The following is a 15758-nucleotide window of genomic DNA, read 5'->3' as shown; positions in this document are numbered from 1 at the left end:
ATGAGATAGGAAGTATATATTTGCAAGTTTAAGGAACTGATTTACCTTTAATCCCTAAACTACATAACTTTCTAATAAAGATAGAAGTCACCTTTAGGTAGGTCTGTTCAAAAAAGGAAATAGGTAGAATTTTCTTAATGGAGCCCAATTATAGGATGTCTACCATGGGTACTTTCTTCTTTGCTATCCTTCCTAGAAGTCCTACACTGTGGGTAAGTGTTCTGATCTTATGAAATAATCTTGTTTTACAAATGCAAATTCTAAGCCATAAAGATACTATGGAACATAGAAGTTATGCTGTACAGCAATTTGTGATGTATCCTCTCTTCCTTCGATCTCATGTAAATCTATTATGTCATCCAGCACCTATCACACAGCGCTACAGGAACAGACAACATTTCATAAATGTCCTGAACGCTCAATACTCACTCGCTTGCATTCTTCTGGTTCTTATTCCTACCGACTTAGTCTACCATCCTTCTCAGTCTATTCTGAGCACAAACATTCATGTCCTATTCCCTAACCTTAGGTGTCTCTCAGGAGATCCTAAGAGTCTCCCCTGGGTTCTCTTCTCTTCTACACCCTTTCTCAGTAAGCTCATCATCATCCAATGGTCCCACAGCGCCTGGCCCTATATATCTAATCTTAGTCTCTCTCCTGAGGTTCAATACACATAACAAGCTGCTTGACAGGTATCTCCAACTATAGAGTAGGCATTTAATGATTGTTGGAAGTGTCTCTGATAAAAGCCATCATTTTTCAAATATATAGGCAGTTTTCATACAAAGAAATCAAAGCCATCTATAGTCATATGAAAAAATGCTCTAAATCACTACAGATCAGAGAAATCCAAATGAAAACAACTCTGAGGTACCACTTCACACCTATCAGATTGGCTAATATGACAAAACAGGGAAATGATAAATGTTGGAAGGGATGAGGGAAAATTAGGACATCACTGCACTGCTGGAGTTGTGAACTGACCTAACAATTCCCGAGAGCAATCTGGAACTATGCCCTAAGGGCTACAAAACTGTGCATACTCTTACTCTTTGATCTAGCAATACCACTGCCAGGTCTAAATCGCAAAGGTATCAAAAAAAAAAGAGAAAAGGACCTAGTTGTAAAAAAATATTTATAGCAGCTCTTTTTGTGGTGGCTAAGAATTGGAAATTGAAGGGATACCCATCAATTGGGGAACTGCTAAACAAGCTGTGGCATATGATTGTAATGGAATATTGTCGTGCTGTAAGAAATGACAAGCATGATGATTTCAGAAAAATATGGAAAGACCTTCATGAACTGATGCAAAGTGAAGTGAGCAGAACTAGGGGAACTCTATATATAGTAATACCAATGACTACCACTGTCCTTACTGTCCCTGAGGCAGACAGAGGTAAGTGACTTGTCCAGGGTTATTATCCAACCATAATTACTTGAGGCCAGATTTGAACTCTGATCTTCCTGAATCAAGTCCAGGGCTCTGGACTCTATTTTAGCTATTCTTAGCAATACAATGATCTAAGACAATCCCAAAGAACTAATGATGAAGCATACTATCAGCCTCCATAGAAAGAACTGATATTGTCTGCAAACAGACTGAAACATGCTATTTTTCACTTTCATTATTTTTTTGAGTCTTCTTGCACAAAATAACTAATATGGAAATGTTTTACATCATTGCACAGGTATAACCTATGTCTGACTGCTTACCATTACAGGGTAGGTGCAGGAAAGGGGGGATAGAATTTGGACCTTTGGAACTCAAAACTTAAAAAAGCAAAATACAAAAAAAAAAAAACAAAAATAAAAAGCCAAGTGTTAAAAAAGTTATTTTAACATGTAACTGTGAAAAATATAATAAATGAATGAATGAACAGCTAAATAAATAAATGCTTGCTGGATTGGGTGAAGGGTAAAAATTCTCCACTTAGAAAGTCACTTGATGTTTTTGAAGATAATAAAACACAGCATTAATGACGAAGCTTGGCCCTGAGAAGAGGTAAGAAAGAACCTTTTCTTCCCTTCTTTTATATTATTGCATATACTCTGGTTATTTTTGCTGAACTGTTTTTCCTCCTCTTTTAAAATTAATTCTTAGTTACGAGGGATTTTTCAGTAGGTGAGGAAAGGATTTATTCAGAGATGCAGATGATATAAAACCAAAAGACATCAACAATAAATTTAGAAAAATTTTGAAAACCACAAGAAATAATACAAGAATTTTCATCAAAAAGAAAAAAAAACAGAACCACTTCACAAGATAAGAAGGTAGCTAGATAGCACAGTGGATGGAGCCCTGGACTTGACTCAGGAAGATCAGAGTTCAAATCTGACCTCAGGTAATTATGGCTGGGTAATAACCCTGGACAAGTCACTTACCTCTGTCTGCCTTAAGGACAGTAATAGCACTTCTCTCCCAGGGTTATCGTGAGGATCCAGTGAAGCATCAGCACTGTGCCTTGCACAGACTTAATAAATGTGCTTAGTAAATACTTGTTGAAATATAATTCATGTCAGAACTTTTCTCCTTCATTAACTAAGACTACATTTACATGCTTTATTTCTGCTGAGCTTGCAACTTGAAGAATTCAGAATGTAACTTCAAATAAACAGGAAATGGCATCTTAAAAACAAAAACACAACCTGATATCAAAAAGTAGGGATCAGTATATGGTATTAATATTTTTCAAAACCCAATGTATACTAAATTCCAAAATATTTTTACAAATGATACAAATATCTAAGTAATTTGAAGAGAAAATTCAAAATGCCAAATTATTTGCATTACAATAATCTTTTCCAAAAAGAACCACTTATGGCAAAAGTCAACACAGGGAACAAAAGTTCTTATTACCTGATCTGCATGTGTCACGAAAAATATTCTGTAGAAGGGTTTTAGTGATACGGCCGGTTCTTCGGACAGAATTATCTAGCCTTGTCAACGCCCAATCAAATTGGTCTATCTGTTTTTTATGTGTGGAAATAGATTCTTCTTGATGATCACTCTTTTTCTGAGCCACAGTCGAATAGAAGCTGGCTTCACTGATCAGAGGTCTGTTAAATAAAAAACAGCAATTAGCTACCATCCAAATCAAAGATCAGCCACCAAGTTAGTCTTTTTCAGCAAAAAAATAGAAAAACAAGAAAATTTTAAAGTAGCATTTAAACCATAAAATTTACTTATGTTTCCAAAGTGTTCAAATACAACTGGTTTCAAATGAATTGGTCTAAAAGATGTTTAATTTGAAACTTAAAAAAAAAAGGCAAAAGTGTGAAAATACACCCAGGAGTGCTTATTAATATTTGTTGGACAATTGATGAGTGATTGTGAAAAACTGCATATGTCTAGGTTTCTAATTCCTCAGTGAGTCAAAAGTTATCCACTTGTCTTCAATACCCAAGCTCATGAACAGCTGTGGTGTGCCAAAAACGTTTCACTCCTCTATCTGAGATCTGAGACAGACAGTTTGTCGGCCTTTCTGCTTCTTCAGAGAGAATAGTTTTTTACCCTTTGTAAAAACAATGGAACAATTCCAACCAGCTAGATCAATACACTCACCACTCCTGATAACAGGTTAAATTAAATAGTTATTAGGTGTCTGCTATGTGTCAGGTTCTATGCTAGGAGATGAGAATACAAAGATAAAACAAGGAAAGACTTCTTGTCCTCAAGGAGCTGACATTCTACTTCTATGCGACTTTCAAAAAGCTTTCCTTCAAAAATAGGGACATTAATGCATTGTTGGTGGAGTTGTGAATTGGTATGACCATTCTGGAGACCAATTAAGAACCTGCCCAAAGGGTTATAAAACTGTGCATATGCCCTTTGACTCAAGCAATACTACTACTAGGTCTGTATCTCAAAGAGATCAAAGAAAAGGGAAAGAACCTATCTATACAAAAATATTTATAGCAGCTCTTTTTGTGGTGGCAAAAATCAGAAACTGAGGGGATGACCATCAATTGGGGAATGGCTGAACAAGCTATAGCATTGTAACTGTGATGGACTACTGTTACTTTGTGAAAAATGACAAAAGAGCATGGTTTCTGAAAAACCTGGGAAGTCTTATGTGATCTGATGCAAAGTGAAGTGAGCAGAACCAGGAGAACATTGTACACTGTAATAGCAATATTATAATCATGATTAATTGTGAAAGACTTAGCAACTCTGATCAAGACAATGACGCAAGACAATTCCAAAGGATCCATGACGAAAAATGTTATCCACCTTCAGAGAGAGAACTGACAAACTGTGAGGACAGATTGAAACACATTTTTTCATTTTATTTTTCGCACGTGTGTGTGTGCGTGTGCGTGTGTGTGTGTGTCTTATTTTGACGGAAATATTTTGCATGACTTCATATGTATAATCAATATCATACTGCTTGCCTTCCCAAGGGGTGGAAGGGTAGAAAAGATAATTCGAAACTCGAAATTTTTTTAAATGAATGTTAAAATTTTTAATGTAATTTGGAAATATTTAACAAAATAAATTTTTAAAGATTTTTTTAAAAGATGCTCTACTTCTACAGGTATGTGGCAAATTGATGTTCTCAGACACCCCAAAATGCATACGGTCAAAGATGATATGTAATCATCAAATATTCATCTCCACTTAGTTGAATAAAAATGCCTCTGATTAAGAAGAAATTTTGGTAGTTTGGTAGAATTTGTGCAATGGAAAAAAACAGGATGGGTAAACCTGTTTACTTGACTTTACAAATGCAAATTAATATTAATATTATTCTAATACTAATTAAAACAAAACAAATCATCCTATGTGATGCTAACTGATGGAGTCTTAAGCAATGAGAGCAGTTTGAATCCCAATTCTGATACTAGCTTTGTAACAATGCACAACTTTTCACCTCTCTGAGATACACCTTTTTCAACAGTATAATGGAGATAATCATACCCCTCGTAAGGCTAACGTGTTATGAGGATCTAATGAAATACTGTATGTAAAGTGCATCACAAACTTCAAAGTGCTATATGAATGTTAGCTACAATTAAAAAAGGAAACTTTTAATTGTGGCATAAAGAGGATCCAGTTTTCATCAAACTCAGTCAAGAGACCTGTTTCCATATGGTAAATAAAAGTCAAGTTAACTATAGGTTTTCAAGGAAGTCTCATTCTGAGACACTTCCACAGCATACGCTCAGGGTTAAACATTCTTCGTATTTCAGCAGCATTTCTCTTTGAGTAGTGCAATTAGGTCAACCTCTCAAGCACTAGCCAAAGTGATGATGATAAAAGAACCACGTGGGGTCCTCAAGTTATGCATTATGGTACCCAGAAAAATGCCCAGGACCAAAAGACACCGCTATGGCTTTGAGACTTACGAAGGCCAAAAAAGAAAAATATGCAAAAAGTGTTTCGACATTTTGATGATAAAATATTTGTTAATAATTTTAAAGGAAAAAGAGTGGGTCCATAAAATTTAGAGGTCAAAAAAGGCTAATTCCATTAAGCTGTAAGTAGCTAAACTTAGAGGTTTCACCCAGCTAACATATCCATGATTCATTTTCCTCAAATACAACAATGAATATCATATAGTACTTCCTGATTTCACAGGGGTACTGAAGACTACAAGGATATTTTAAAGGACTAGACTTTCTCAAAATAAAAGAAGATATAACAAACAAGTGACGTAATCCTCTGTGAAGCAAGAAAGTCCACAGGATGCAGCTCTAGGTGTAGAGAAAAGGGATGGGCGATGACAAGGTGGCCTGGATAGATGGGAAGCAAGCAAGTCTGGGGCCTGCTGACAAAGCAGCGTGCCTGAAAAGATCTGAATATCTTCTTGTAAGCTCAAAGATTCAACAACGCGCCATAGAAGCCAAAGAAGTAACAACCATCTTAGACCACAAGGAGTCCTCTACCTTTGTCACACTACATCTGAAATGCTGTTTTCAGTTCTGGTGACATCTGAGGACGAACGTTGATAAGTCGGACTACCCAAAGGAAGGTGACTAAGCTGGTGATACCTCCAGACCAAGAGAAATAAGAATGAGCTAAAGTAACTGAAGTAAACTGAAAGTTTAGCCTAGAAAAGAGAAGCCTTAGTAGAGACAAGACCACTATCTTCAAGTCACTGAAGAGGGTCACAAGGGCTTAGGCTTGCTCTGCTTGAAATTAGAGGGCAGAACTAGGAATGATGGGGAGGAGTTCCAAGGAGGCACATTAAAAAGCAAAAAAAGAAAAAAAAATCCTAACAAAAGGTAAATGAAATGCCCCAAACTGAATGTTATGTCATTAGAATGACTAGCCCAGGCCCCATAAGAGACATGAGAAAACGGGCCTTTCTTTTTTTGTAGAAAAAGGTGTTAGGGGTGTGCAATTGCAACAAAACTCCATGTACTGTCAGACTTGATGGATGTGCTTGGAGGGTTTGCTGAAACACTTTTTAATCTTTTTTTATTCTTTGAGATGATACCCTGGATAAGGGAGCAAGGGTGGATATAATCAGGAAAATAATATAAAAACAAAAAATATTAATGAAAAATTCAAAAATAGGGGAAGAGATAGCCTAACAATTAGCAATACCCTGAAGGGAAATGGGCTTCTTTAGAAGCAATGGGTTCCCCCCTAAGCGGGGGTCTTTAAGCAAAAGCTGCATGACAGCTCATTGGGGACTTTAGAAAGGGAATGGACAGAGCCTCTCACACAAAAGTGTTACTTCTGGCATTTACATTTTATCTCTAATTTTAGGAAAAAGGCTTAGTCTTTAAAGAAACTTGAGGGGAGTAAAACCTCAAATACTAGCCCTGCTCACACTTTTGGATGACTTGAGAAAGAAGAAATTCCATTTCCCCTCTCCCCCCTATATCCCCAAACTCCTGGCAAGAAAGAGGAAAGGACTGGCCAGCCAGATGCTAGTCATATGGAACAGGAGGTTCCCGACCTTGTTATCCTTCTCTCCTGGTCAAGTGCTATACTGGTGGTTTCATTAAACTCCCTCAATACCTACATACCCTGTTTCTCAACTCACTAATTCACTTACAGCACCTAGAGTCTCCTGTTAACATGTTAATCCCCCCAATACACACCTCACTCGGAATTTCACTTAGTGTTCTTTTTTGGTAACCCTGTTTAGAGCTGAGGTGCCTTTAAACCCAACTGATTGCACAGGGGCAGCATAAAGGATATCAGAAAGTTAGTGATTACAAAAAAAATTAGCAAAGGTAAGAACTTATTCAAGAAACCAGAAGATCCATTCATACAACAGATCTAGAGGAAAGACCCTAGCATGTTGAGTGAACCTGTTATGGAGCATAGGACTTGGGTAAGAAAGGACTTTTCGTCTTTAAAATGGTCATTAATGGGTTAAGATTGCCCTTAGTTGTCATAGATCTATCAAAATAAGTTTCATTTGTTTAATCTGTTGAAATTAACTTCCTTTAACATACTAGAATTCATTTTTCTCCTTTCTATCTTCTAACAAAGACATGTGCTATTGAATTTAAATTTAATTTTTAATTTGTTACTGTACAAAAAGATATTAAACATTAGCAGGTAACAAAATTCTCTCTACTGGCCAAACCCCATTCTGGGAACAAGATTTAGAATCCTAGTTTAAGCCTTTTTTTTTACTACATAGTATCAGCTCTACCTATCCAGATGATTTTCCTTGTTTTCACTGTTAATTTGCTAATTTGCTAATGTGAAGTTCTCTTCACATGAAAACTCCTGCCTATGTACTATAGTTTGCAAATCCCAATCGCCTGCTGTTCCAATTTCTGTCAAGTGGAACCACCCCTCAAAAAATCCCTTTCCCTTCATCTCTACTCTAATTCTCAACCTTATCTATCTAATCTCTAACCCTTCCCCCCCCAGCTCCTATTTTCTTCTACAGACCTAGTGATTACACCTTAGACCACAACATAGACTTTTTTAACTTCACCTGAAACTACCACTCCACACGTAGGTGGACGTGAGCTCTGAAGTTCTCCTAGTGATTGCAAAGGGTCCTTCCACCTCTTCCTCCTCATTTCTCCCAAATCTGCTCTTAGCCTTCACTGTTAACTTCAGTCCTTCCATCCCTACCTATTCTCCCAGTGCATCACTCCTTCTCTCTGGTCCTGGAATTGGCCATGTAATGCTTCGTGCTCCACCTTTGAATCCCACCTTCTTTCTTTTCACCCTTTTAATAATCCAAATCGGGTCACCCTATCATACACTTTTTCAGTTCTACTCCCAAATGACTTAGAAATGCTACAAGTTTCAGTTCGTCTCTTCCTGGGCTCAGTCACACATGAACAATCAGACATTTCTAACTGGATGTCCTGAAGGCATCTCAAATTCAACATGTCCAAAACATAACTCATCATCTTTCCCTCAAAATCCACCGTTATATAAACTTGCCAGTTTCTGCAGAGGTTACTATCATCCTTCTAGTTAGCCTGGATGACATCTTTGGTATCATTCTCATGGCCACAACTTGACTCAAACCTCCTATTTCAGGCAATTGCTAAAAGCTTGTTGTTTCTCCCTCTATAGCATCTCTCCCATGCATCTGCCTTCTCATATACATCTCCACTTACCAGACATATCCCTAGTTTGGGTCTTCATCTCCTCAACTGGACTATGGAAACAGCCTCTTAACTGGTCTCCTCTATCGTCTAGAGCTAAAGTGCAGGTCTAACACTTCACTCCTCTACTGAACCAACTTCAGAGTCCTGCCATTACAAACAGATCACATATAAACCCTTCTGTTTGTCATTTAAAGCCCTGCACAACCTGGTCCCACCCTTCGTGCTATCTTCCCTTCCTACGCTCTATAGTCCAGTCAAACCGGCATTTTAACTCTTCCTCAAAGTGCTCCAGCTCCTGCCTTTATGCACTGAGCTGTCCCCCCATGCCTGGTACTCCCTTCTGTACTTCCCCTTAAGAGTTTCTAGTTTGCTCAAGTTTCAGCTCAAATGCTACCTTCAAACGTGAAGTCTTTCCTGGTATCCCCAGCTACTAGTAATACCTGTCCCCTCCAAAAATATTCTTTTGTGTTTATTTTGCATATATCGCTATACGTATCCTGCCCAAATAGACTGTGAGCTCTTTGAAGGCAGATGAGTTCGTGTTTGTCTCAGCAGCCCTCTAGAGCCTATCACAGTACCTGCTACATGGCAGGCATTTAACTGCTTGTTGATTGCTAAATTTTGTCGGTTGGCATCACTAAAACTTCATGCTCTCTAACCTCAACTTTGTCCTCACAGCTACATAGGGATCCTTCTACTGTATTCTGCCCTGATTAACTAAGTCCCTACCAAATTGCCCAGTGGCTATTCCAAAATGATTCTCTTCTCTCAAGTACATACATGACCAGAAAAGGAGATGCGCATGTCAAGTAGGACGAGTGAACGATGGCAAGCCCAAGTGCTGCTCTGCAAAAAAACATTAGGAAGAAAACCAAGATGAGGGCACTAAAGATAATCTCCAGTCATCACTGAAGGCTCTAAGCCAAAGAGAACTGAGAAGCAGAAAGGAACCAGAGATCCATTTCCAGGGACAAATAGAACTATCTTGTTTCCACAGAACAAAAGCCTTCTTAACAATCCTTAAAGATCTTCAAATACATCCTAGATGACCACTTGTTGAGCAGTCTTGTCCAAGGAAGGATTGGGCCTTGAGAGCTCTTCCAACAAAGTTTCTAACTGACCCATAGGCACTGAAATCTGAGGATAAGTTTTGGAATTAAAATTTGGTCCAGATAATGAACCAAGTATCTTTTCACTCATTAAGCTAGATAAGATTGAATCATGTTGTCAACTGTTACCTTCCAAAATATGAAAATAAGCATGTTAAAAAAAATCCTTCATAGTAGCTGTTCACAAGTATGTTACTAAAGCAATTATTACTGCCAGAAGAAGATGGTCAAAACCTGTACAAGTGTGTTCATTCAGTCTAGATCTTTCCTTACCTCTATTAGCGTTAAACAAACAACTTTCTAAAGGGCAAAAACAGACTAGAAAAGTCAATACTGAAAGGCCAACTTCCAATTTTTAGACATTTACTCTCTATACAAGCTAATAACAAAATCTGTTACTAGTCAACAAAATTTATTAAGCGCCTACTATGTGCCAGGCACAGTGCTAAGTACTGGGGATCCAAAGGAAGGCAAAAACAACAATCCAGTTGCTGCTCTCAAAGAGCTCAGTCTAATGGGGAAGACAAAAGGAAAACAACTGTTCAAACATGATAGAAAAAGGATAAATTGGAGATAATCAAGAGGGAAATGCACTAGCATAAGTGGGATCAGAAGACTATTAGAAGGTGAGACTTTAGCAGGGATTTAAAGGAAGCCAAGAGACAGAGAGTTCCAGGCACAGGAGTTGGCCAGTTAAAAGGCCCAGTCAGGTGACAGGCTATTCGGACAGGTAAGAAGACTAGGGTCACTCAACCACGGAGTATGTGGCAGGGAGTAAGGTATAAGACGACTTGGAAAGGTAGAAAAAGGCCATATTATAAAGGGTCAAACAGAGGATTTTATATTTGATTCTAGAGTTAATAGGGAGCCACTGAGGCTTAGAAAGAGGGTGACGTGGTCAGAACTGCAAGTTAGGAAGATCACTTTGGTAGCTGAATGGAGGATGGACTGGAGTGGAGAAAGGCTTCTTGAAGAAGGTCTAACTTCCCCATTTCAAACAGATTAAATATAAATTCAAGAAAGCTTTTGCGACAGTCCAGGCGTGAGGTGACAGAGGCCTGCACCAGGGTAGTGGCAATGTCAGAGGAGACACACACTGTTTGGATATGGGGGGTGAGAGAGTGAGAAGTTAAGGATGACACTTAGATTTCAAGCCTGAATGAGTGCAGAAATGGTGGTACTCTACAGTAAAAGGGGAGGCTTTGGGAGAAGGGGGTGCTGAGGAGGAGAGAAAGAACGAGGTAAGTTTTATACATGTTGCGTTTCAGATATATGCAGGAGATCCAGTCTGAGAAGCGGTAGGCACCTGGACACGTGAACCTAGAAACAGAACTGGATAAGTAAGTACATCTGGAAAGTCATCAGCAGTACTAACACCGCAACTCCTCTGGTGCTGATCTACTGCTCACTGGTTACTTAGAAAACTGAGCTGAAAAATGTAAACCTTGAGGGCATACAAACACACAACTAGTCATGCTGAAGGCTGAAGTAATATATATTTGCCCATGAATTAGCTGTATGTGGAAATACTTCACCTGATGAAATACCTGATGCAATACTTCAATGATCTACGACTTCGACCATGCAGGTATAGTGGAGACTGAAAATAGAAGAGTTTAATGAGTGGCCAAAAAACAGTCAACTTCCTATCAACCTTCTAGTGCCAAGCTTCTCCATTTAGTCCTACTTTGGTCTATCATGACTGCAGGGCACCACTCTACCAGCTTGGTAGCAGCTGCCAGAGGTTTCCATTCCAATGAAACTACTAGATTCCCTTCCAAAAGCAAGGGAATGTGTAATGGACATAGGGCTGGCCTCAAAACCCAAGAAGACCTGGACTAAAGTTCCGATTCTTATACACACTGGCTGCACACCCTAGACAAGTTGTTTAACCTTTTTGTTGCTCTAGACCAGAAATGTCAAACCCTTGGCCCATTCTCCAGTGCACGCAGAGCCAGATTAAAATCTAACTGGGAAATGTTTAACAAAATAAATAAAAATACAATAAAACATAGATTAATATTAACTTGTGGTTTTCTAAATCAATGTGGCCAGCAGGAACCTATTTGAAGTTGACACCACTGCTTTAGATCAGTGGTGTCAAGATCTGCCCGCATATTGTCTTAATTTTAACATGTAGTGTCATCTGTTTAATTATATTTTATTTATTTTGTTAAATATTTCCTAATAACATTTGCATCTGACACCTCTGCTCTAGACAACTAAGACTCAGACAACAACTAAGTTGCAGAAAAAGACCTACCTGTACTGGTAAAGTAAGTTTCCTTACCTGGGAGTTTGCCAAGTCCTCTATTCCATGTTTCTTAAAATTGAGACATGGTCTCTATATGTCACTCAAGATGAAAGTGCAAGGGCTACTCATCAGCCAGCTCTTACTACAGATCAGCTCCATTTCTGGCCTTTGCCAACTAACTCCTTCCTGTTCCCAGGGACTTACCAGAGTGATGCAGAATGCCTAGAACTCTGTTGCTCCAGGACTGCCAGCCTCAACCTCCCCTGTACATGGGATTATAAGGGTATACCACCAAACCATAGAGTTTGATTCAATGAAAAGAGCACTGGATTTTAGAGTAAGAGAACCTGGTATTAATTCAGACATGATCAGTGTGCATTCTTGGACAAGTTACCTCACTCATCTTTCTGTTCTCAGTTCCTGCACCTCTAACACATGAGGGTTACCTCCACAGTCACATCCATTTCCATCTCCACACCTTGCTGCTTGTACTCTGCCCATCATTCTCATTTCCCTCCCAGCAAACCTTGGACTCTCTAAGAAGCCACTCACCCATCATTTGGCTCAAGTCCCATCCACCATGATGCAACTGCAGTACTCCACTGCTCCCGCTTTCAATGCTCTCCTATATGTAGTCTTCTCCCAGTAGAAGGTAAACACCTCGAGGACATGGACCGTCTCCCTTGCTCTGGTCATATCATGCACTTAATAAATGCTTATCTCTCCTATATCCTATGATCTTAAGAACTGAAAGAAGTCTATTCTTTTTTTTGGGGGGGAGGGGGGTGGGCGGGGCAATTGGGGTTAAGTGACTCACCCAAGGTCACATAGCTAGTACATGTGTCAAGTGTCTGAGCCTGGATTTGAACTCAGGTCCTCCTGACTCCACGGCTGGTGCTCTACTCACTGCACCACCTACCTGCCCCCCAAAAGTCTACTCTTTTATAAAAAGCACTTGATGGTGTCAAAGAATTGGAAAGTGAGGGGATGCCTATTTATATTGAGTAATGGTTGAACAAGTTATGGTATACGATTATGACGGAATACTATTGTGGTATGAGAAATGACAAACCGGATGGTTTCAGAAAAACCTGGAAAAACTCCTATGAACTCATGCAGTGAAGTGAGCAGAACCAGAATACTGTACACAGCAGGACTAATACTATAAAGATGATCAACTGTACTTAGCTACTCTGATCAAGACAATTCCAAAAGACCCACAATGAAAAATACTCTCCACCTTCAGAGAACTGATGGACTCCGGATGAAGATTGAAGTATACTTTTAAAATTTCTTTTTTATTGTTTTGTGTTCTCTTTTGCAATATGACCAATATGGAAATGTCTTGCATGTCCTCATATGTATAATTGAAATTATATTGTCTGCCTTCTTGAGGAGGGAGGTCATTTGTAACTCAAAATTTTCAAAAATGATTGTTAAAATTGCTTTTTACATGTAACTGGGAAATATTTGATGAAATAAAAAATAATTTTTAAAAATAAATTTTTTAAAAAGCACTTTACTGGGGAGTCACAGATTAGCTCCAGGTCTGACAATTAATGGAGGGGCACTTTAATTTTGAATTAACTAAATCTGTATAGTGGGGTGTATCAGTAATTAAGGTGGGCTTTTAGTACTTATTTAATCAAATGCCCTTGAAGAGTTTGGCCTTTGTTTCTTTGATTAAATTACGAGTCTTTGATGACCTCCTTGCCTCAAAGGAAACCCTTACATGGGTTTGAGTCACATATTTGTAATGTCGGAAGCTTTTAGGCCACATGACCCTGAACAAGCTATATAAACCCGGAGGTCCGGTGTTCTCCTTTGGGGCTCTTAGCCACTGCAAGAGTGGCACAGGACTCTGGGCAGCCTAAGAGCCTCCCCGGCTTGTGAACCCAGATGTTGATGCTCTCCTGGTAACTATGAATTTGATTTGGTCTGTTTCTAATGTATGTTTTTAATTTGTTTGTACTTGCTCTGAAGTTCAGGTTGCTGGCTGGTTCCTGAACTAAATGAATAATATTTGTATGTTGGATTAAAGTAAGATTGTTAACCCCTTAATGTTGCTTTCCTTAATAAAGCAGGTCCAAGAACCTGTGTTAGCGGCCTTCTACGTGCTGGTTGTTGTGGGTTTTACACAGCCTGAAGGGAGTGAGGAGAGGAGACATTTCTAGAGGCAGATGTTGAAGGAGACTGAGGATAGGGTACCTGATTATCAGTCGGGAAGGCTTTTGAATCCTGCCTCAAACAACTCCTAGCTATGTGGGGCAAGTCACTTAAATTGTCTGCCTCAGTTTCCTGACACGTAAAATGAGAACAGCAGCCCCCACCTCCCAGGGTTGTCGTGAGAACTGAATAAGACAACAATTGTAAAGCCCTTAAGCAGAGTGCCTGGCACATAGTATGCCTATATATTGTTGGGAAGATCAAACGAAGTAACTGTAAAGTGCTTAGCACTGTGCCCGGCGCACAGTAAGGGCTATATAAATGGTGCGTGTCAAAAATATATGGGATGGATCAAGAGCCCCATACCTCCTGGGGTTGTTGATAGCATCAAATGAAACGTTTACAAAGCGCTTTGCAAACCACCAGGCTCTAAGTAGATGCTAGTTAATAGCTGCATTATTAATGCCATTATTATAGACAGGGTGCTGGGTTTGAAATCAGAACTACCCCTTCCGTGTCCCATAGGCCCCTTGGCTTTGGGGAGACCCCTTGGGGGTCCCCCCTTTCCCAGGCAGGGCCAGAGGCCAGCCCACTGCGCAAAGCTCTCCAATTCCAAACCCACGCCTCCGCCGAAAACCACGTGCGGCGCGTTTCCTGAGATTTAAAGAGACAGCGCCTGCCGGGCCCGCACTCTCCCGGAAGCTTCCGAGAGCCCCCGCGCACGCACGTGGTTCCACGCCAGGCGCCGCGTCTCCAAGGGAGGGGGGACCCCGAAACGTGGCTCCCTCCTCTACACCCCCACCGGCCTCGCCTTCGAATTCTCCCACAATTCTCCCCCGAAGCTAACATGGGCCCCGCGTGAGGACCGGCACCCCAGGGCGAGCCCTCGGCCCCGCAAGGCAGGGCAAAGAGCCCCGAGGGCACTCCGGCCTATCCACTGCGGGAAAGCGAGGACAAGCGGGTTCGGCGGAGGGGGCGTGGCCAAGCCGCACAGGAGGGAAACCATGTGGTGGTTTGACCTTCCCGAAGGCGCAGAGGCCCCAACGCGGGCCGAGACGCCTGCAGGCTTGCCGGCGCCCCCACGTCGAGTCCCGGAGGCTTAAAGCGCAGGCACTAGCCTAGGCCTGTTCACCCTCAGCTCGGACCACGGAGTCCCCGGGTGGGAGACTGGGAGAACGACCTAGCCCCACACTCACCTGGCAAGAGGCCTGGGGCGCGCTAGGGTGGCGGCGGCAGATCGCGGGAGGCCCGCCCTGCCCGTGAGGTAGCGCAGAGGGAGCGGGAAGAGTGGGGCGAACCCGGCCCCCCTATGGAGGAGCCAGCGAGCGGGTCTTAGTAGAGCTGCCATGTCTCCGTCCCCCGGTAATTCACTCGGGCAGGTTCGCAGAGGACAGGAGGAGCACGTGACCACACGAGAGCCGGCGCGGCCGAGACCAACAGTTCACAGCCGGAGGGGAGGGGCGCTGTGAGGGCGAGTAGGAGAGCGGATTGAAGGATGGGGTGGAGACTAGGGGAGGGGGATTCAAAAAGCCTTTCCTCCGGGGGAGGGCTGTGCTGCCCTTTTCCTGCTGTGTGACCGGGGCTATTTCGTGCGGCTCATTTTGGCCGGACGTATGATCCGTCCTCCCCTCTCCCCCAGGGCGTGTGGATGGAACGGTCGGAAGGGGTTGGCTCTTTCGAGGTGGCTGCTG

General features: G+C 41.1%; 1 protein-coding gene across 1 annotated transcript in view; it reads right to left on the bottom strand.

Annotated features, from left to right (window-relative positions):
- The window catches only part of LRPPRC (leucine rich pentatricopeptide repeat containing), a 118319-nt gene extending 102815 nt beyond the window's left edge, over window positions 1-15504 (bottom strand). Inside the window, exons 1-2 of the mRNA XM_036749480.1 lie at window positions 15264-15504; window positions 2858-3057 (exon numbers count right to left, since the gene is read on the bottom strand). Coding sequence (XP_036605375.1) covers window positions 2858-3057; window positions 15264-15415 — 352 coding nt within the window. The 5' untranslated portion in view covers window positions 15416-15504. The remainder of the gene's footprint in view (window positions 1-2857; window positions 3058-15263) is intronic.
- Window positions 15505-15758: the final 254 nt, after the last annotated feature.

Source organism: Trichosurus vulpecula, chromosome 3 (genome assembly GCF_011100635.1).
Source record: "Trichosurus vulpecula isolate mTriVul1 chromosome 3, mTriVul1.pri, whole genome shotgun sequence".
Classification (NCBI taxonomy): Eukaryota; Metazoa; Chordata; class Mammalia; order Diprotodontia; family Phalangeridae; genus Trichosurus; species Trichosurus vulpecula.
Note: the sequence above shows the minus strand (reverse complement) of the source record. Positions and strands in the feature narration are given on the sequence as shown.